At 37.3% G+C, this 23,980-nt stretch overlaps 1 protein-coding gene and 1 non-coding gene across 3 annotated transcripts in view; one reads left to right on the top strand and one right to left on the bottom strand.

Moving 5' to 3' along the window:
* Positions 1–23,980, top strand: part of CYP39A1 (cytochrome P450 family 39 subfamily A member 1) — a 69,027-nt gene that overhangs the window by 11,293 nt on the left and 33,754 nt on the right. For both annotated transcript variants that reach the window (XM_059076547.2, XM_067006333.1), the window contains exons 5-7: positions 74–167; positions 9,983–10,090; positions 15,154–15,244. In XM_059076547.2, the coding sequence (XP_058932530.1) occupies positions 74–167; positions 9,983–10,090; positions 15,154–15,244 (293 nt within the window). The remainder of the gene's footprint in view (positions 1–73; positions 168–9,982; positions 10,091–15,153; positions 15,245–23,980) is intronic.
* Positions 18,004–18,110, bottom strand: LOC131764749 (U6 spliceosomal RNA). The gene has a single exon (XR_009337947.1). It is a non-coding gene; the product is annotated as a U6 spliceosomal RNA (small nuclear RNA).

Here is a 23,980-nt window from a genome sequence, read left to right as displayed (position 1 = left end):
CCCTTTTCTGCTGTGACCTGTTACTCCTAGAGTGCTTTTAAATTAATTTATCCACATATTTTTTCTCACCTAGAAACTGGTCAAAATCCAAAAAGTGGCTTCTAGCACTTTTTGAGAAAAACATTCCAGATATAAAAACATGCAAATCTGCAAAAGATAATTCCCCGGTAAGTATTCCTTAGCTTTTTTTGCTAAAATACCTGAGATGAAAACAGTGATAAACTACGACTGTTAAAAAATATTTTTGCTAAAAATCATGAGATATGTTACATAGATACCATTTTTGTGCCAACCACTGTGTTGGATGTTTACATACGTTATTTTATTATTGCATCCTCACAGCAGTGAGGGAGATATTAACCCTATTTTACATAAGAAAAAACTGAGGCTGCAGACAACAAAATAACACAACAGTCTGAGGGGTTTTTTAAATGATTTATCGATTATACAGTTGGTTGTATCAACAATCACAGGTGGGAGTTATGGCAAATTAGGCAAAGATAAGAAAGCTCGACAAAGTTGACTTTTTTCTTGAGGCCACCACGGCTAATTTTTTCTTTCTTCCAATGCAACCAGGTAGTGTGGTATAATTTAAAAAGCAACACACTGGGATTCACTGTCCTAAGTGTCCTAGATCTGTGGTTCTCTACACGTGGTCCCTAGACCAATGGTACCAACGTCGTCTGGGAAACAACTCAGGATGAAAAGCTGGGAGCCCAGCCATCTGGGGTTTTATACACCTTCCAGATGCTTCTGATGCTTGCTAATGAATGGTTCTCAGCCATGGCCGCTCATTAGAATCTCTGAAAACTTTTGAAAACTACCTGATTCTCCAGACTCACCCTCTGGAGATTCCTTTTGGCCTGGACTGCCTGGGGTCAAATCCCATCACCATTGTGTTTGTTACCTTGGGCTGGTACCTAACCTCTTGGCCTCAGTTTTGTCATTCAGTGAGTTAATATTTGTAAAGCACTTGAAACATAGTAAACACCATGTAAGAGTTTATCATTGTTATCATGGAAGAAATCATTTCATATCTTTTAGCATTGAAAGATGATATCAAACAGTTTTGTTTGTTTGCATTTAGTTATTTTTTAGTTATTTTTTTAACATCTTTATTGGAGTATAATTGCTTTACAATGGTGTGTTCCTTTCTGCTCTACAACTAAGTGAATCAGTTATACATATACATATGTTCCCATATCTCTTCCCTCTTGCGTCTCCCTCCCTCCCACCCTCCCTATCCCACCCCTCTAGGTGGTCACAAAGCACCGAGCTGATCTCCCTGTGCCATGCGGCTGCTTCCCACTAGCTATCCACCCTACATTTGGTAGTGTATATATGTCCATGCCACTCTCTCGCTTTGTCTCAGCTTACCCTTCCCCCTCCCCATATCGATAGCAAGTGTTATCACAAACAACTCTGCTTAACACTGGAGAGGAAGATCACCTTAGAAAAAAAGGAATGTGCTAATGTTTGGGGTTCTCCCTCTGGAATAAAGGGAATAGAAAGCTAGACTGGAATGCCCTTCGCCGACAAACTATGTTTCAGCTAAAGAATCTATTTTATAAATGGATCCAGACAAACACATTTTTGTTTGTAGTGTTTTCCAGGATTTAGAGGTAAAGCCATGTGTGTATAAAAGCTGTACCCAAATAGATCTGTAATTTATGAGCCTAGAAAACAGGGGTTTTAATGCCCCAGTTAAAACTCCCCGCTGACAATACTTCTAGAATAGCATTTATTTTTCTTACTCTGAAGAAATGAGACACTTTTATCATAGGTACTCGAACTCCCTCTTTGAATAAAGACAAATTTTGACCTCTGCTGACGCTAATTCAATGTTTATGACTGGGATAGAATTCAGTTTGAACACTCATGAGCTGCGTAACTTCATCTTTTAAAAAATGTTTTGTTTCTGTTTTCCTGCAGCAGTGTTCACACAGAGTTTAAGTTTTTATGCCCACAATTTTTTAAAAATGCAGGCTAAGAAGAAAATAAAAGATTCTGTTGTCTTTTACTGCTTAAGTCGATTTCTATGTCCTAGTTAAGCAAAGGACTGGAAGAAGTTTTTTTGTTTTTTAAATATTATACACACATTTTATCACATCATAACTTTATCACATTTCAACATGAGTGATTTCTCCCATGTTATTCTAGATATAAATTAAACTAGTGTTTTCATTTACAATTAAGACTGCACCACAGAGTAACATATCAAAAGAATGAAATACATCTATAGGATTTTTCCTGAAATATAAACTTTGTACCATAACAACTTGCATTGTAAGTCTGATAGAAACCAGGAGTAAATGAAATTTCTACTTAAATTATTTTCAAATCTGCTAATCCGTTATTACAGAAACAGTAACAATAAGACATCACTAACACTTATGGGGTACTTACTCTGTGCCAGGCGTAGTGTTAACACATTTCACAAATTCACTGCTCATTTCTTTTTCGTAACAACTTTAGTACCTGGGAAACTGGGGATTATTAAAACCAGAAAGCCAGGGATTCGAGTGGTTAATCACTTTTGAAACACTACAATGCCTCTGTAAGTAACAGCAACAGCCTCTTGTCATGTATTTTCTTTGAGAGTGATGTAATAGGTATTTTCCGTGTTGTAGGATCTGAAGAAAAACCACTGTGCTCTGGTGCAGCGCAGTTCTCTGAGTCCCTAACCCATGAGAGTTAAGGACTGTGTCTCTAAGGGACAGCATAGACTAGTAGCTAAGATTGTGGGCACTGGAGCCAGGGCTGGATTCGAATCCCAGCTCAACTATTGATAAGCTGTATGTCACTAGCAAAGTTCCCTAACCTAATTGTGCTTCCGTTTCCTCAAATGTAAAATGGTGACAATAACAGATCTACTCCTTGGAGCTGAGGTGAGGAACGAATGCTCAAATACTTGTGGAGCCCTTAAACAGTACTTGCCTTCCAGAGCAGTGACTAGACTTTAGCTACCATTATTTCTATTACCTAACTTGAATTATTTAAGATTCAAAGTGCACAAGTAACTTAATGAAAATGTTATAATGTCTGAATTTGTTCCTCGTGATGGGGATGCCCGTTGGCAAAGGCAAATCTGGGAAGCCTTCCAATGAAGGAAATGCTTTCATGGAATTTGTGTGATGACTTGAGAGCAGCCATACTAGGTGACCTTGGAGAGGCCCTGATCTGACCTGGCACCGTCCATGTCAAACGTCAGTTCTCTGCATGGTTTTAGAGTATTACAATATTTATCATATACTGGTTTGGCAATTCCCTTACCCATGATATGTAGGCTGAGAATTTGCATGGCACATGGGGGTAGGATTTTCTCCTGAATGCTCCAGAGATCTGTGTTTCTGTGTTGTTTGCATTCTCCTAAGAGCAGATGTTTACTTTTTTTAAAAAAAATTTTAAGATAACATTCGTCAAAATGGTAATGTGTCCGAAGTTTTGTTTTAAGTGCTTTTTTTTTTTTTTTTTTTTTTGCGATACGCGGGCCTCTCACTGCTGTGGCCTCTCCCGTTGCGGAGAACAGGCTCCGGACGCGCAGGCTCAGCGGCCATGGCTCACGGGCCCAGCCGCTCCGCGGCATGTGGGATCCTCCCGGACCGGGTCACGAACCCGTGACTCCCGCATCAGCAGGCGGACTCCCAACCACTGCGCCACCAGGGAAGCCCTGTTTTAAGTGCTTTAAAGGAAGTAACTCATTTAATTCTCACAACAGTCCTGTGAGGTAGGGTCCATATTATGACCATTTTACAGATGAGGAAATTGAGACACAGAGAGCTTAAAGTACTTGCCCAAGGTTACCCAGCTATTGAAACCAGATTCCTGTTCCACATGTAAGGATCTTGGAAGTTGCCACTTCATCCTCACAACAAGTATAAAGCTTAACAGACTGAAAAATCAACAGTTCTTCTTAAAAGAGAGGACACAGAGCAACCTGCTGCCCCCAAGACCAGAGACCAACGGGGAAATACAGGGAGTTGACATTTCCCAGAGCACAGACCTGAGAGTGGAGACTGCCGTGGGAACCTGCGCCAGGGTAGGAAAACCTGAGCTGTAATTAATGAATTGCTAGAGGCTCAGTGCCGACAATTCTCAGAGTTCAAAACTCCACAGGACCTGGGACCCGGTCATAGAGGGGCCTCCACAATACTGTGAAACTTAACCTCCAGGAGCTGGACCAGTGAAAAATCCCCTAGGGCTTCTGACAGGGGAAGGGGAAAAGAACAAGTTTGAAATATGCCAGAGCACTCTGTTCTTAACCAGGCCTGCCATCAGGGGAAAATAGTTAAACAGAACTTAACCTGCTGGAGGATTATCAGAGCCTAACTGACCTGGGGAAGAGGAGTGTCCAATTGCAGCCACCTCTAACCATCCTGTCTCACCTAAGGAGGGAGAATAAGACTGAGAAACACTTGTGAAGTTCACAGTCCAGAGGCACAGGCTCATGAAAAGACAGAGATCTAACCATAAGACTTGAATGCTTCCCCTCCCCTCACACCTAACCACCACATTACTAAAGACCTATTTATAGGTCTTTTTACCAGCACAACATGTCTAACCATCAAGAAAAAATTACAAGGCATACCACAAGGCAAAAATAAACCTCCACAGTTTGAAGAGACAAAGCAAGCATCGGAACCATTCATGGCCGGGATGTTAGAATTAACGGATTGGGACTTTAAAAAAATATATGATTAATATGCTAATGACTCTAAATGATAAAGTAGGCAGCATGCAAGAACAGATAGACAATGTAAGCAGAGAGATGGAAATCTTAGGAAGGAACCAAAATGAAATGCTAGATAGAGATTAAAAAAAAAAAAACAAGTGACAGAAATGAAGAATGCTTTTCATGGACTTATTAGTAGACTGGACACAGCTAAAGAAAGAATCTCTGAGCTAGAGGAGATTCAGTCCTTGAAAACCAAAAAGCAAAGAGAACGAAGACATAAAATACAAAAATAGAACAGAATATTCAAGGACTGTGGGAAAACTACTGAAGATGTAACATTCATGGAATGGGTATACCAGAAAAAGAAGAAAGAGAGATGGGAACAGGAGAAATACTTGACACAATAATGACTGAGAATTTCTCCCAAATTAATGTCCGACACCAAACCACAGATCTTGGAAGCTCAGAGAACACCAATCAAGTAAACACCAAAAAAATGACACCTCAGCATATCATTTTTAAATTACAGAAAATCAAAGATTTTTTAAATCCTGAAAGAAGCCAGAGGGAGAAAAACAAACAAACAAAAAAGCAAAAATCCCACTAAACCTATAGAAGAGCAAAGATATGAATTATATCTGACTTCTCCTCAGAAACCATGAAAGCAAGAAGAGAGTGGAATGAAATATTTAGTATTGAGAGAGGGAAAAACATCAATCTAGGACACTGTACTCTGTGAAATTATCCTTCAGAAGTGAAGGAGAAATAGAGTCTTCTTCAGACAAACAAAAATTGAGGGAATTTTGTTGCCAGCCTGCCTTATAAGAAATGCTGAAAGAAGTTCTTCAGAGAGAAGGAAAATGATATAGGTCAGAAACTCAGATCTCCATAAAGAAAGAAAGAGCACCAAAGAAGGAATAAGTAAAGGTGAAAAAGAAACTTATTTTTTCTATTCTTAATTGATCTAACAGTTCAAATTGATATCAAATTGATAACAGTTTATTCAGATAATAAAATAGCAACAATATATTCAATTATATATGCTTATGTGTAGATTATATGTATATACATATGTGTATGTGTACTTATGTGTGCTTATGTATAAGTGAAATGAATGATGGAAATGATACAGGGACAGGAGGGAGGAATTAGGATTATTTTGTTACTAGAAGGTACTTACACTACCTGTGAAGTGGTACAGTATTATTTTTAAATGGACTTGGATTAGTTGTAAATGTATATTACAGACTCTAGGGCAACCACTAATAAAAATTGAAGTATAACTTGATATGCTAAGAAAGGAGAGAAAATGGAATCATATAAAATGCTCAATTAAAATCACCAAAGGCAGGAAAATGGTGGAATACAAAAATAGGAACAAAAACTAAGGACAGCAAATAGGATACAGTAACAAATATAGTAGATACTAATCCAGCTATATCAGTAATCACTTTGAATGTCAGTGGCCTAAATGCACGAATTAAAAGACAGAGATTGTCACAGTGGATCTAAAAACATAACCCAACTATATGTTGTCTACAAGAAACCCACTTTAAATATAAGGACACTTTATATTTAATATAGGTTAAAAGCAAACAGATGTAGAAAAACATACCGTGCTAACACCAATCAAAAGAAAGCAGGAGGAGCTATATTACTTTCAGACAGCACAGACTTCAAAGGAAGGAAACTTATCAGGCATAATGAAGGACATTACGTAAAGACAATGAGATCAGTCCTCCAAGAAGACATAACTGTTCTTAATGTGTATGTACCTAGCAACAGAGTGTCAAGCTACATGAGACAAAAACTGATGGAACTTCAAACAGAAATAGATGAATCTACTGTCACAGTTGGAGACTTCAACACCCCCCTCTCAAAAATGGACACATCCAACAGACAGAAATCAATAAGGACATAATTGAATTCAACACCATCAATCAACTGGATATAATTAATTAAGACTACTTAATCCAACAACGGCAGAATACACATTTTTTTTCTCAAGCTTATATGGAATATTCACCAAAATAAACCACATTCTGGGCCATTAAACACACCTTAACAAATTTATAAGAATAGAAATCATATAATGTCTCTTCTCAGACCACAGTGGAATGAAACTAGAAATCAATAACAGAAAGATAACTGGAAAATCCCAAAATACGTGGAGATTAAACAACACATTTCTAAATAACACATGGATCAAAGAAGAACTCTCATGAGAAATTAAAATATTTTGAAACAAACTAAAATGAAAAAACAACCTATCAAAATTGTGGGAAGTAGTGAAAGCAATGCTTAGAAGGAAATTTATAGCTGGAGGTTGAAGCAATCACCAGTGGCCAATGAGTTAATCAATCATGCCTATGTATGAAGCTTTCATAAAAACCCAAAAGGACGGGGTGAAGAGAGCTTCCATGTTGATGAACACTTGGAGATTTGGGGAGAGTGGCATGCTTCAAGCAAGCAAAAAAGTTCCTTGGCCTTTACCCCTACCTTGCCCTACACATCTCTTTCAGCTGCATGTTCATCTGTAGGCTTTATCACATCCTTTTATAATAAACCAGTAATCTAATAAGTAAAATCTTTCTCTCAGTTCTGTGAGCAGCTCTAGCAAATTAATCAAATCTGAGTAGGGAGTTCATGGGAACTTCTGATTTATATAGCCAGTCAGTTAGAAGTACAGGTAACAACTTGGACTTGCAACTGGCATCTGAAATCCAAGGAGGGGGTCTGTGTAACTTCCAATCCTTAGCCAGTTAGTCAGAAGCACAGGCAATAACCGGGGCTTGCAACTGACATCTGAAGAGCAGGGCACAGTCTTGTGGGACTTAACCCTTAGCCTGTGGAACATGATGCTATCTTTGGGTAAATAGTGTTATAATTGAGCTGAATTATAAGACACCCAGATGCTGAACCAAGCATTGTTTGTGGTGTGTAGAACCCCCCTCACACACATTGGAAATTGGTACCAGAACCCCTTTAGCAAGGATGTCCCCTCCCACCACTCTTTTTCAACATAGTACTGGAAGTCCTTGCTAATGCAATAAGGCAAGACAAGGAAATAAAAATTATACAGATTGAAAGGGAAGACATAAAGCTGTCTTTGCTTGCAGATGATGTGAACATATGTAGAGAAAATCCAAAAGAATTAACCCAAAAAACTACTGGAACTAATGAGTGATTTTAGCAAGATTGTAGGATACCAAGTTAATACACAAAAGTTAACTGCTTTCCTACATGCCAACAATGAATAAGTAGAATGTGAAATTAAAAACACAATGCCCTTTACATTAGCATTCCCCAAAATGAAATACTTACATATATATAAAACAAAACAAGATCTATATGAGGAAAACTGCACAACTACAAAACTCTGAGGAACAAAGTCAAAGAACTAAATAAATGGGGATATATTCCATGTTCATGGATAGGAAGACAATATTGTCAAGATGTCAGTTCTTCCCAACCTGATGTATAGATTCAATGCAATCCCCCATAAAAAATCCCAGCAAGTTATAACGTTTTATGGATTCTAAAATTTATATGGAGAGGCAGAAGACCCAGAATCACCAACACAATGTTGAAGGAAAAGAACAAAGTTCTTCAAAGAAGTGATGCTATCCAACTTCAAGATTTACTGTAAAGCTTCAGTAATCAAGGTAATGTGGTGCTGGCAAAAGAATAGACAAATAAATTAATGGAACAGAATAGAGAGCCCAGAAAGAGACCCCATTAAATATAGTCAACTGATCTTTGACAAAGGAGCAAAGGCAATATAATGAAACAAAGATAGACTTTTCAACAAGTAGTGCAGAAACAACTGGACATTCACATGCAAAGAACTTAGTTGATCTTGGGTGTGGTGATGCCTACTTAGATATAACACTAAAGACAGAATTCATAAAAGAAACTTAAGCTGGATTTCATTAAAATTAAACTGCTCTGTGAAAAGACAGTATCAAGAGAATTAGAAGACAAGTCACAAACTGAGAGAAAGTATTGGCAAAATCAAGGACTATTACCCAAAATATAAAAAGAACACTTAAAACTCAACAATAGGAAAACAAACAACCCAATGGAAAAACAGACCAAAGATAGACCTTAAGAGACACCTCACCCAAGAAGATATATAGATGACAAATAAGCATATGAGAAGATGCTCCACATCACATGTCATCAGGGAAATGCAAATTAAAACAAAGAGATACCACTACTCACCTATTAGAATAGCCAGAATCTGGAACACAGACAATACCAAATGCTGACAAGGTTGTAGAACAACAGAAACTCTCATTCATTGCTGGTGGGAATGCAAAATGGTATAGACTTTTTGGAGGTTTCTTACAAAATGAAAGATACTCTTACCATACAGTCCAGCAGTTGTGCTCCTTGTATTTGCCCAAATGGTTTGAAAACTTACACCCACACGAAAACCTACATATGGATGCTTATAACAGCTTTATTCATAATTGCCAAAACTTGGATGCAACCAAGATGTACTTCAGTAGGTAAATGGGTAAATAAGCTATGGTACATCCGAAGAATTGAGTAATAGCATTAAAAAGAAATGAGCTATCAAGCCATGAAAAGATGTGGAGGAACCATAAATGCCTATTACTAAGTGAAAGAAGCCAATATGAGAAGGCTACATACTGTATGATTCCAACTATGTGAAATTTTGGAAAAGGCAAAACTATGAGGAAAGTAAAAAGTTCAGTGGTTGTTAGGGGGTGGGGAGAGATGAATAGGCAGAGCATAGAGGATTTTTTAGGGCTATGAAAATACTCTGTATGATATTATAATGATAATAGCTGTCATTATGCATTTGTCCAAACCCATAGAGTTTATAACACCAAGAGTGAATCCTAAGGTAAACTATGCACTTTAGATGACTATGATGTATCAAAGTCATTTCTTCCTTGGTCAAAAATGTCCCATTCTGGTGAGTGATGTTGATAATGAGGAAGGCTATGCTTGGGTGGGGGTAAGGGTTATATGGGAAATCTCTGTACTTTCCTCTCAATGTTCTTGTAAACCTAAAACCACTCTAACAAATAATGTCTTAAAAAAATTAAGCCAGGATTTGAACCAATGCAGTAAGACCGTTGAACCCCAGAGTCCCTACTCCCAATTACTATACTACCAGTAAGTATGTACATCCCTTAGCATGCCTGAAATCACAAACCTAAGAATGGCAAAAATAGTATCTGTCAGATTAAAGAAAAATGCATGATCTTTGTTTATTAACATCAGTCTTTGTCACATAGCTCTGGTTTGACAATATTTATTTCTTTTAAACAGACAGTAATGCAGGCTGTGCTGGATCTCCTAGAGATGGAAGCAAATGAACAAAAGAGTCCCAATTATGGGCTCTTACTACTTTGGGCTTCTCTGTCCAATGCTGTCCCTGTAAGTATTTTAGTAAAGGAAGGGTTGCATTTCTGTCTACTATACTTTGTTTTTCCCTTCATTTTTCTTTCTTTCTTTCTTTTTTAATTCTTTTCACTTCTTATCATGGGGAAGAAAAAGACTGTAATGGATTTGGTTGTGAGATAGAAACACAAAACTGAATGCCTAAGGAAATCTGGTAAGATCACAAAGGAGGCAAAGCAGAGATCTGAAGCGAATTCTGCCCTTTGAAAGGCAGCATGTAACAGGTGAAGGGAAACATTTGCACTTTGGGGTCAGTTGTGACAACACCTGTACATGCAGCACTTTCTGTACTTTCCATGTCAGGCAACATGCCTAGTATTGGTGCTGCAAAGATGAGTAAGTCTTGACCCTAGACATTTACTGGGGAGAGAGTAGGTAAACGGAGAGTTCAGTTAGAATTGGACTTGAATCCAGATATCCCAGCCATAGCCATAGAATCTCATGGAGGTAACGAACACTCTGAGCCTCCATTTCCTTATTGGTAAAAAAGGGATAATAAAACTCCTAGTATGGTCCTAAACTTGGGTACTTAATAAACGGTAATGCTCATTTCTCTGGGAGATTGTTGTGAGGATTCAGCAAGATAAGCCCAGCTGCCACCCAGTGATCATGAGTTCTTTGTCGACCCCTGAACCCATTCTCCTTCTATGCATCATTCCTGTTTGCATTGCTTGGCATCGTGGTCCTGTAAGCTTCCACATGAATGAAACTGGTGACACTGGAACTCACGATACTTCTAAAGACAGCAGGGATTTTTGACCCGTTTTTTTTTTTAAGCTGTTATGAACCAGAATACAGCCATGAGATTTGTCTGGCACTTCATGTTCGATGCACAGCAGTTTCCTGCATCAGGAGGATTTCATATCAGCTTAAGCTGCACTTAAATTATTTGAGAGATTAAAGGGTAAACTTTTTATGTATTTGTTTTCTACTAAACAAGAACTTTCAACCTATCTATAATGATAAAGGTATTCATTTTTTCTTTTTTCTTCTAACAAATAGAAATAAGATGTGTTAAGTATTATTTGTTTCTCCTTCTTCTTATAAAGGTTGTGGAGGGCTTTCTAAGTGCTGATATTCTAGTTGCCTTTAACCCATTATAAACTAACTGGGTACAGAGCAGAAATAGAAATTCTGGCTTCTCTGCTCAAATGTGTGTCAGCCACTAAAATACGTATTTCATCTGGCATGGGCAATAAAAGTAGTTCCAACCCTTTCCTCTTCTTTAGGTATCTCTAATATTATTCTCTGATTTTTCCTTATACAATTTTCTTGGAAACTGATTGAGCTAGAGCAGCATTAAAAGGCAAATATCAAAACAACTCCCAAAGCAACCACAAAACAGCCACTCCTGTCACAGGATTAATTTTCAACACCTCATTAGAAAGGCCCCCCCAGAAGAAAGGGACACAAAGCCCCATTGATCTGACTCAGGGGGAGTCGGTTTTTTTGGAATTTGTTCCTGGCACTGGTGTGAAAGAATTTAAGTCAATTGCAGAAAGCAAGTGTCCGATGATCAGCAGAAATTCCAAATTGCTGGCTCTTGTTGGCACTTCTAAGAGGCAGCTGGTGTGTAGGCAGAGACCCTGGACTGGCTTTAGAGTCAGGTCCAAAGGCAAATCCCACAGCTGGGTGACAGCGGACCAAGTGTTTAACTGTGAGCCTCAGTGTCCTTATCTATAAAATAGCATGAATGTTATCTACCTCACAGGATACTGTGAGCGTTATATTTTTAAGAAGTGGAAAGTGGCTAACAGTCCCTGGCTCAATAAAAGTTAGCTTTCTTTTCTTATAAGTAACACCATGGTTTCAATCAGTCATTTCTTTCAATGGTCCACTAATAATGAACTGCCTTGGCTTCCAATACTTGACCTCTCAAATGCCCAAGGGTGGGAGTGGCCACTGCTGTCCTGGCTTCTGTGATCTCCCAAGGTGGCCAGGAGAGCTGCCAGAAGCCCTGCCAGGGACCTGTGCTTTCCTGGTACCTAGATCGTTCTCTTCTCTTCTACTCTGTGCTCTGTCTCTAGGACCACGGAACTCAGAGCTCAGGCTTCAGACAGCCTTGGTACAGGGCACTAGGAGGCTCTGTTATGAGACCAAAGTCTAGGTGAACTTTGGTCGACTGGCCCAAGATACTAACCATGATTTATGAAATTATATTTCTATGGGAAAACCATTTCCAAGTCCCAAGAAATTCCTCGCTGCCAAATGTACTTTTTAAGAACACTTTTCCAAGTGAACCTCAAAGCTGACGTTTTACCTTTTTAATCTGCTTCTCTGAAGCTCTTTCTAAACACTTTCAGTAGTGACTTCCCCACCTCACCCTCAATTCCCACAGCATTTACTGGTTACTCTTTTATACGCCTTTCTTTCCTTTTTAAAAGAGTAATTTTTTAATTAAAAATTTTAAAGTAGAATATAATATAGATTTTTAGACAAGAAATCTGTTGAGGCATCAAACGTAATAACTAACACCATTGTACAACCATTTTTAGTTTAACTGAATTCCTTGAGTTTGCTTTAAAATAAGGTATTACCCAATTTTAGTGAATCTCTAAAACTCTAATTAACCACGTAAAACTCTAAACCCCTCTTTTGTGTAACTGAAAAAATCTATGTACTATCACTAAGATGTATTTTTCCCCAACATGAACTCTTGAGTCTTTAAATAACGAGGTCCTACTGTATATCACAGGGAACTATATTCAATATCCTGTAATAAACCATAATGGAAAAGAATATGATAACGAATATATATATATATATATATAACTAAATCACTTTGCTGTAGAGCAGAAATTAACACGTTATAAATCAACTAAGCATCAATAAAGTAAGCTAAAAAAATGATGGATTGAGTACGGAGTAGTTATTAATTAAATCCAATAATTCAGCACTTCCATCTATAGAGAGTATAGAAGGGGCCCACATGGGGAGACATGTTGAAGAGAGCTTTCTGAGCATGTTTCCTCTGTAAAAATGAACTAGTTGATCTCTAGGGTAAGCCTTTCCTAATCTGGAAAATGCCACAGAAAGCGGATCTTGGGATAGAGGCCTCAGTTCTCCCATTCACTTTGTTTATGTAAACAGCACCACGTTTATGCCCACAGTATCAGTTTACTGTCACAAAGGGGAAAGCAATGAGTAGTATTGAATTTGGCTTTGTCCAAGCACTTCCTTTCAGACCGTTGCTCTTCCTCTTTTGACCACAGAGGGGAGTATTGAGATCATTTAAAGGTGTTTAACAGTCCCTCACAAGAGACAGAAAGACTTACATAACGCAAAGTGTTGTCTGAGTCTTTTCAGGATTGGTTTTCCTAAGATGAAATTTCTTTCACAATATGTGTTTACAGAAAGCAGATGAAAGGGAACCCAATCTTCTTTTAATGATTTGATACAAGTTTCCTTTAATGTGTAACCTAAAAATAGAAACAAAAATATCTACCTGAATTAATGGAAAATTTTTTTTTTAACTGAAGTATAGTTTATTTACTCTATTGTGTTAGTTTCAGGTGTCCAGAATAGTGATTCAGTATTTTTTAAGCTTATACTTCATTATAGGTTATTACAAGATAATGAGTATAATTTCTTGTGCTGTACAGTACATCCTTGTTGCTTATCTATCTTATACATAGTAGTTTGTATCTGTTATTCCCATACCCCTAATTTATCCTTCCCCCCTTCTCTCTCCCTTTGTTAACCACAATTTTGTTTTCTATATCTATGAGTCTGTTTCTGTTTTGCATGTACATTCATTTGTAATATTTTTTAGATTCCACATATAAGTGGTATACAATATTTTCCTTTTTCTGTCTGACTTATTTCACTAAGCATACTATTCTCTGGGTCCATCCACATTGCTGCAAATGGCAGCATTTCATTCTTTTTTATGGCTGAGTAATATTCCATTGTATATATGTACCACATCTTCTTAATCCAATCATCTGTTAATGGACACTTGGGTTGCTTCCATGTCTTGGCTACTATAAATAGTGCTGCTGTGAACACTGGGGTACATGTATTTTTTTTTGAAATAGTTTTTTCATTTTTTCTGGATATATACCCAGGAATAAAATTGCTGGATCATATGGTAGTTCTATTTTTAGTTTTTTAAGGAACCTCCATAATGTTTTCCATACTGGCTGCACCAATTTACATTCCCAGCAACAGTGTACAAGAGTTCTGTGTTCTCCACATCCTCACCAACATTTGTAATCTGTAGACTTTTTGATGATAGCCATCCTGACAGGTGTGAGGTGATACTTCATTGTGGTTGATTTGCACTTCTGAAGTAATTAGAGATATTGAGCATCTCTTCATGTGCCTGTTAGCCATCTGTATGTCTTTGATGTTTAGCAGTGTAATTTTATCTTATAATACCACAATGAGGAAAAATGTGAAATAATTTTGTTTGGTCTAGAGTGAGAACTTGCAAACATACTATGTTCAGTAATACCCTATAAACTTGCAAGCACGCTTTTTCAATAGGGTATGAAAGGACCCTAGTTTTGATATAAGTACTCTCATAATTTAGTTGATAAGATTTTAGGTATAGTTTCTGGGGCTTATTTAAAATTACCATGTTTCATTTGCAGAATGTATGATTTGCTAATTTATTTGTATTTCAAGAAATTAAATCTTGAAAAAATGCCTTTGTTTTAGACTAACATTCTTAAGTGTCATAATTTGTTGCTCCTAAATTTCTAATATGTGCCTATATAATATTCTATGTTGTATATTAGTACAATAAAACACTCTGATTTTACCATTTTTTTAGTGAAAATAATTTACTCTATATAAACAATATTGTGAAACTATAGTGGCAGAATAAAGTCATAAATTTGACCCCTTAGAGATATGTAACATCTCTTTCGTTCATAAAATCTAATTGTTTTCAAAAGTACTCTTTACTAACATGCTTTTAAGTTTAGTTTAAATATCTCCTTGTTTCTTTTACATGTTTGTGGCTAATACTATGTATGCTTTTGTTCACGTTCAAAGAAGGTTGTATGTTTTGACATATGTTTTTTCTTTTTAAGGTTGCATTTTGGACATTTGCATTTGTCCTCTCTCATCCCAATATCCACAGGACCATTATGGAAGGCATATCATCTGTGTTTGGCACAGCAGGTACTAAAACTGAATTAAATTGCATAATTGAAGAGATATCTAATAATGTGTGCTTGTCACACATTATGGGCAAAGTTAAATGCCCATAATTTAATAGAATTTCAAAGTAGTCCAAATTGAACATAATTTGTTATGTGCTTCAGGATATAAATTGATCAGGTAGAATCCTAGAATTTAATTACTGTCAAGGATTTTAGAAGTCACCTGGACCAACTCCCTTATTTTCCAAATGATGAAACAGAGATCGTGACTTGCCTAAATTCCCTATTTAAACATAAGTGTATAATGCACAGGGTTTTTCCTTCTAATCTCTTAGCCCCTTGCCTCAATTGAACTACAAGTCATAGTTTTGGAATTCAAGGTTTTCCAGATTTTATAAAAGTAATATGGTGCATATTCCATGTATTGCTTAACAGTATTAATGGGATATGGATGTCAGGTAAGGCTACACCACCAAAGGAATTATTTTCAAAGTTATAGTTTTTAGAGGTTTAGTGGGTTAGAACTGCAGGTAGAGATTGCTACTTTGCCCTTTTTGGTTCAGATTTGGGCTCATCAGTTATCAGTTTTAAAAAGCAGAAATAAGCTTGAATGAAGTTTCCACTAGTTTATTCAGCATTAATTGACCTGTTTGGGAGTAGATTTTTTTTTAAAAAAAACCCTTTAATATGTCAAATTATGTATTCTGATGTAAAAACATAATAAATGACTTGGTTTTCTTGGAGGAACACAATATAATAGTAAGACAAAAGACTATGATGCCAATTAACAATTATCCCTCCTCTCTTTCGTGATTGCTGAACGTATTTTATTGGATTTTCAAACTTATTTTGACTGCTTCTTATTGAGTTAAACCAAAAATCAAATGGGCTTGGCCAACATGGGTATTGAAGCCATACTGTCTCTGAGCCTTGAGTGTGAATCACCAGATGCTAGGTCATATTTCACAGAAATGGTGAGCATTAGAATCATTGAGTACCAACAGTGCTAACAAGTTCGATTCTGGAGATACACTGGTGGATGTAAGAGAAGACGACTTGCCTTTATGGAGCTTACATCTACAAAGCGAATGGAAATGTGCCTGCCTGCGTGTCTACAAATGACAAAGGGAATGTGTTCTTGATCATCACATGCTCTATCTTACCAGAGTCTGCTCCTGACATAGGGTTCTCCAAATTCCTGGTCTTTAAGAAATAAAAAGGTGGTGATGGGGATGGCTGGGATAATATGGGGAGCCCATCTGACCCAAAGGCCACAACAGAAGCCTTACGTTAATTGAAATTTCTACTGTGCTTGAATGTTGAACTCTTGAACACTGTTCTAGTGGAGAAAGACAAAACCTTTCCCCTTTTTCTATATTCTTGTTTATTTTTAGAACCTATTGTTCTCCTCTGACAGAAAAAATTGTCCTTCAAGTAGTAGTACCGGTGTACTAGCTATACTATATCAGTGCTTTCAGTTTATAAAAGATCAAACGTTTTTGCCATGCTTATACAGAAGCAGTTCAGATCAATTCAAGCATAAGATGTAGCAGCTCAAGAATTTAGCTATTGTGAGTGAATGCCACAGATCTTTGGAGGTTAATATCAAGGGAGGTATCCATGTGCCCATACAAAGGATCCTGTCAAAGGAAGGACATTAAAGTGCATGAAATAAGAATCGGACTGAATATGGCATTTCTCCCATTCTTTTGCTCTTTTCTTTTCTTTTTTTAAAAAAAATAAGTTCATTTATTTGGCTGCACCAGGTCTTAATTCCAGCATGCAGGATCTAGTTCCCTGACCAGGGATTGAACCTGGGCCCTCTGCATTGGGAGCACGGATTCTTAACAACTGGACCACCAGGGAAGTCCCTCTTATGCTCTTTTCTATTACAAGATTACCTTTTCCTTCTTTGAAGATGTTTTTGGTGAACTTCTAACTCAGCATCTCTCTAGCTTCAATACTCACCACTAGAGCCCATCCTGGACACTTTGCCCAACTTCCTTATAAAATAAGTCTGAGGGTAAAAGCTGCTGTTGAATACTTGGTCTTTTGTATCTGGCTTCTTTCACTTAGTATAATATTATATTTTGTATGTAGATGTTTTAAGTTAGTTGATTTTCAGATGTTGAATCCCCTTGCATTCCTGAGATAAATTTTTAGTTACGGTGTATAATTCATATAAAACATATGACTTTATATATGTTGCTGGATTCAGTTTGTTAGTACTTTGTTAGGAATTTTGCATCTATATTAATAAGACATATTGATTTATAGTTTTATTTCTTGTGATATCTTTTTCTGGTTTTGGTATCAGAATAATTTTGACTTTATAGAATGACTTCAGAAGTATTTCCCTCCTCTTTTATTTTTTGGAAGAGTTTGTGAAGGATTGATGTTAACTCTTCTGTAACCATATGGTAGAATTCACCAGTGAAGTGATCTGGTCCAGAAATTTTCTTTTTTGAGAAGTTTTTGATTAATTCAATCTCTCCACTTGTTACAGGTCTGTACAGATTATCTATTTCTTCTTTTTTAAAATTGAGATATAATTGGCATACAATATCCTATTAGTTTTGGATGTACAACATAATGATTTGATATATGTATACATTATGAAATGGTTGCCACAATAAATTTTGTTAACATCCATCACCACACATAGTTACAATTTTTTTCTTGTGATGAGAACTTTTAAGATCTACTATCTTACCAACTTTCAAATATATAATACAGTATTATTAACTATAGTCACAATGCTGTACATTACATCACCAGAAAAATATGAAATGCTTCACAAATTTTCGTGTCATCCTTGCACGGGGGCCATGTTAATCTTCCCTGTATCTTTGCAGTTTTAGTATGTGTGCTACTGAAGTGAGAACTATATATTTCTTCTTGAGTCAGTTTTGGAGTTTGTGTCTTTTTAGGAGTTTATCCATTTCATGTAGGTTATTTAACTTGTTGGCATACAACTGTTCCTAGTTTTCCCTATAATCTTCTTTATTTCTTTCTATAAGCTCACTAGGAAAACATCTCCCTCATTCTTAATTTGAGTAATTTATGTCCTCTTTCTTTTTCTCTTGGTCAGTTTAGCTAACGGGTTGTCAATTTTGTTTTCAAAGAACTAATTGTTGATTTTATTGATCTGTTTGATCTTATTTTTTTCTATTGATTTTCTATTCTCTATTTCATTTATTTCTGTTCCAATCTTTATTATTTATAATTTCTATCTCCTCGATATTCCCTATTTAGTTCTTTAGGCATGATTAATTATTTGAATATATTTAAAATATCTGATTTATAAGTGTTTCTTTAGTAAATCCAATATCTAAGTTTCTTCAGGGATAGTTTGTATTGAGTGCTTTTTCACTGTGTGGTCTATATGTTCTTGTTGCATGTCATATTTCATATTTTTTGTCATGTGTCTTACAGTTTTTAAATTTTGTCCAATTTAAAGCTGGACATTTAAAATAATATAATGTGGTAATTCTGGAAATCAGATTCTCCTCTCTGCTCAGGGTTTCTTATTATTGCTGCTTGTTGTTCTTGCTTGTTTGTTTGTTTACATAAGTAAACTCCAAAAATATTTGATGTTGATAAATGCTATGTGAAAAAGAAAACAGAGCAGATTAGGGGTAATCAAGGGTGCCAGAAATGGGGGGACAGTGGTAGCTTTAAATAGTTGGATCTGAGTTGGCCTTCCTGGAAAGGTGATATTGAGCAAGGACTTGAAGTTGGTTAGGCGTTAGAAAACACCTATCTAGAGGAAGAGCTGGTTTGAGTTACAGACTGCAAGTGTGGCCTCACTGTGTTCTCACAGAATTCTCACAGGCATTAACATCTGGGTCCTACTTAGACTGTGTTTTCAAGCAATTTTCTTTTCTAATTTAGGATTCCCGCTGTGAGTATCTGCCCACCAGCAGAAGGTCATTTGAACTTAAAAACAAACAAAAACAAATAAAAATGCATTAAAATTTTTAAACTGGTTTCATTTGGCCCCTTTCACCTTCTTGTGTTAATTCAGGGTAGCATATACAGCACACTTGTTTGTTTTTGTGTTGTCTTTTTGGATGTGTGTATTGTTTTTGTTTTTTAGTGGCCATTCAGTTTTATTGCACAGTTATTTAAGGGAAAAATCAGTAATTTTTTTTCTGTTAATTTACAAGGAATCAGGTTAGTTAACAGAAATGCACCTGCATAGAAACAATTCCTATCTTACATAAAATCATGATTTGTGGATCATAAAAGACACACTACAAAATTTTCCTTGGGTAAAAGTCAGAAATTCGATTCATGACTTTCAATCCTGTCACCCACTAATTGTGTGATTTTGGATAAAAGAGAAAATTTACTCAGAGACAACCAATAACGTTTTGTGACACCACTGTGTTCTGATTTAGCAGCAATCCTGCCTGGGGACAGACCAACACTGTCAAGTGGCCAGATGCTATTACCTGGTGACACTAACTTAATGGCTACACTCACCATGCACTGGTGAGGAAAGATCTCGTCTCTGCTCATAATTATAAACAAGCATAAAAACAAGCAGAGGGATAAATGAGGCTCAGATCCTATGATGATGTTCTAGGCAAATTCCATGTTGTTTGCATTATTTTAATTAGTTCATCAGTTTTACTTCGTTGCATTTAAACATTTTCATTTATTCTTGGAATCTTCTCTGTAGTCACTTCTTACCCATGTTATAACATATTCAACTTTTATCCACTTGGATGTGTCCCAATACCATCTAGATAACCCATAGCAACATCCTTGGAGGATTCCATCATGGCGTATTAAAGACCTGAGTCCCTCCAGCTAACTGAAGAAGCTCACTCTTGTTACCCCTCTGCAGCCTGCCAGGGCTCAATGGCTGATAGCCAAATTTGTGTCTGTGATAGTCTTGGCCCTTATGCCACATATCGACCAAAATATTGAAGAAAGAGATCAGTAGCAGAGCCAAGGCCACTACAATGGAGTTATGAATGGAGAAGAGTTATTTTATTTTAAAAAATTCTCCCATTCCCACTGCTAGCTGGACAATATGAACCTAATTTGGAGACTCTGGCATATGATACAGGAAATTTCTTACATAGCCTCATTTTCCTCTGCTAGCCCAGATTTTAGAAATCCTGGAATAAACTCAGAAAACATTAAATTATGCCAGAGCTTTTCACAAACTACTTCTCGTCCATTGACCTTGGAGAATATATGTAGATTACCTAAGAAAGTGTTTATAAATGCAGGAGATTTCATCGGAAACCCACTCCAAATATATAATTTTCTGGTCTTCTTTTCCGCTTGACCTTAATGACCAAGATGGTGTCATTTTGGAGCTCACAACTGGTTACTTTCCAATCCACTAATCCAGGTACAAAGACAAGGGTGAAACTTGTGTGGATGATATCTGGCCCCTGAGAGGTTTCCCAGGAGGCTACATTCCTTCCATTATTTTCTGCCTATAATACCTGAAGTGTGTCTTGTGACACCATAACCCAGGAGATTTTGTGTGAAGTCACTCTGTCTTCATTTATTGCCTAGCTACAGCAGGTGGAAAGAGATACCTCTGATAGCTGTAGATTATTTACAAGCTTAGAGATTGGTCCTACTCTGGCAGTTCTCATTTTATTAAGTCTTTCACTATCTCACCCCAGTGTAGCACAGTTAATCTGCTTTGTTTATTCTCTCCATTTTTCATTCAGACACAGTTCTTTTCTCTGAGTGTTCTGTTGGAGAATTATTCAGGCATTTGGATAATCTTTTTCCCTCTTTAGAATATAATGAGATAAAGGTGTTCAAGCCAGGTCAACATCTCTCCAGAGAACACAGTCCAAAAATTTAGAATTATTATGCAGAGTTTATAAAGAAAGGGTATTTCTAGATCAAAATTGATTTTACCTGTTACTGTTTACCCATTGTTGTCTTTTTTCATCAATATCTCTACCTTTTATTTATTATAAATTGGACTATGTCCTTTATTCCTTGAAAAACCCTTCATAATTATGAAGCAGGCTTCATTTTATATTCTAGTAGAAGAGGAACTGATAATCTCTTTTTAATATATGAAAGAAATATTTCTACAAATAACATAGGGTACTATTTTTTTAGAGGAGAATCTTATTTGGTTGTGTTGGTATAGTGGCATTAATCTTTTCTCTAAAGATTGAATGGGCTTTGGTATATTTTTATATGTGCTTTGACAGATGGAAGAAAGGGTGGGGAGGGTCAGTCTTTTGATTCTTGACTCTGTCTTCCATCCATCTTAATAACCTGTTCTGAGCACTATTGTAATCCGTGGTATCTTTCTCAATTCATTGTTATAGCTGCCTCTTTCATTCTTGGTCTGTAGTTATGAACATCAGACTGAAGCTGCTGATCAGAGTCTACCTCCGAAAGGTTATTGCTTATAATTTTCAATAGGTGTCAAGCAGAGTGCCATGCACTGGTTATCGATCCCAGGAGAGGACTCTAAACACTTCTGCTCACTTCATCTTGGTATCAAAGTTGCCAAGGAAAACACAATGCTGTCAGGCACTGGATGCAACGATGCTAAACTCACATAGAGAAGAAAGAGAGCAAGATCAGCTTTAGGAGTGGGTGTCAGTCCCCCATTGCCAAGATGTCTCTCTCCCTGTGGGCGACACAGGGAAATTGGCCACTGCACACCCCTCTCACACCGCGTGGAAGGAACCCTGTCCCTTTCCCTCGGAGGGCAGATGTAACCGTGGGGTTGGACAGGTGCCGTATTCTGCACATACTTTAAGCAGAGACAGAAGAGTACTCTCTGCCCCTGAAACAAGGAAAGATATTCCCACACAAGGTGATGCACCTGGCACAGGCTGTGTAGAGGCTGTGTGGGCCCTTTGTCTCTTGGTGAGGAAGTGTTCCAGGCCCAAGGCCCACCCTTCCGCAGCTGAGTTGGGGCTGAAAGGCTGAGCATGAGACCCGCTTTTCCCAACAATAGGAATATATGTCTTTGATAATCAAAATTCATCTTAAATCCTTCAGATGCCAAAAAGTCATATCCACCCCTGGAAAAGTCCAAAGAACCAGAGCTGGAAGTTCAGAAATGACTGAGGTGTTTGGAAGAAGCTGGTGACTAGAGAGGGAGAATTGAAGGAGCTGCAACCTGCCAGGCTCCAGCTACAGTCCCTAAAGCCCTAATGCCTGTATTCACTGTCCCTGGACAGTCTCTAGGCTTATTCTCTGCTTTTCCCAGTCTGTTTCCACCACAAATACCTTAAGCTGTTTCTAAGTCTTCCTTTCCACTTTCCATCTGTCCTTCCTGTTTATTTAACTGGTATTTCTCTTACATAAAGACATTGAGGACAGGACCTAGAGGGAGGAAACTATAGCATTTAAAAATATATATATTTTAAAAAAACAATCTAAATAAAGAAAAACCCATATCATGTTCCTATACGGGAAGGCTTAATATCATGAAAATGCCAACCACTTTCAAATTAATATATATTTAATTAATTATAAGGAGAATTCCAATGGCTTTGGTGGGGAGGAAATTAACGAAATGACTTAAATATTTTTTGGAAGAATAAGTGTGATTAGAAGTCAAGATTAATCGAAGTGTAAATTGGTAAGGCCATATTTGCCAGACAGTAAAACTTTTGTATAAGTTGCTATAACAAAAGAGTACACGACTGGCACAGGACAAATAATTGATCATCATGGCCCTTATTTGCTTCCCTTTTGCCAAAAAAAGCAAATTCAGAATCTTTTCTCTCAAAGGTAAAAAAAAAAATTACAGGAAAAAAGTCACTTTTCTATTTTGTTTCATATTCTTGAGGCAAAAGTTTCTAAACTGTCAACATTTGCAATGAGCTAATATTCTAGAAGCCTGGAGTCAATTGGGAGACTATATTTATAGTCAGTTTATAGGGAACAGCAGTGAACTAAAAAGCATGTAACTCCACAGCCTAGCATATACTTCATAATCTTTCATCTACCCTCATCTTCTTTCTCTTGATTTTTTAAAAATAAATTTAACTTAATATCTTTCTTACAGAATTTTGTCTCACAAAACATGTTCAGTAGTGGACGTGTACAGTAATGGACATGCATAGTAATAAAGGAAGTTAGTCTTTTATAAGGAATAAAACCCCAAGAGTACACCTTTTTCCTCTATCAAAGAAACATTTAGGGGATCCAGATTAATATGGCAGAGTAGGAAGATCCTGAGCTCACCTCCTCCCATGGACACACCAAAACCACAACTACAGGTAGAATGATTATATCTGAGAATGACCTGAAGACTAGCAGAACAGATTTTCTACAACTAAGAACGTAAACAGAATGCCATGTCAAGATGGGTAGGAGGGTCAAAGATGCAGTCTAGACAGAACCCATACTCCCAGTGTGGTAACCCACATGTGGGAGGGATAGCACAATGGCGGAGGTGCCCGCTACACAGTGAGGGGGTCCAAGCCCATGTGGGGATCCTCAGCTCGGGGGCCTGAACAGGGAAGATGAGCTCCCATAATATCTGGCTTTGAAGTCCAGTGGGGTTTACATTTGGGAGAGCTGGAGGGCTATGGGAAACCGAGACTCTGCTCTTAAAGGGTGCACGCACAAACTCACTTACTCTGAGTACCAGCACAGAGGCAGGAGAATGTGAGGGTTACCTGGGTCGTATGCTGCAGGAGGTTCCCTGAACAATTTGGGGATGAGTGCTGGAGGGGTAGGGATCTGGTGGAATTTTCTCCAGGGTTGAAGGCACTGGCCAATGCCATTTTTTTCT

The sequence above is a fragment of the Kogia breviceps genome, chromosome 10 (genome assembly GCF_026419965.1).
Source record: "Kogia breviceps isolate mKogBre1 chromosome 10, mKogBre1 haplotype 1, whole genome shotgun sequence".
In the NCBI taxonomy this organism is placed as follows: Eukaryota; Metazoa; Chordata; class Mammalia; order Artiodactyla; family Physeteridae; genus Kogia; species Kogia breviceps.
Note: the sequence above shows the minus strand (reverse complement) of the source record. Positions and strands in the feature narration are given on the sequence as shown.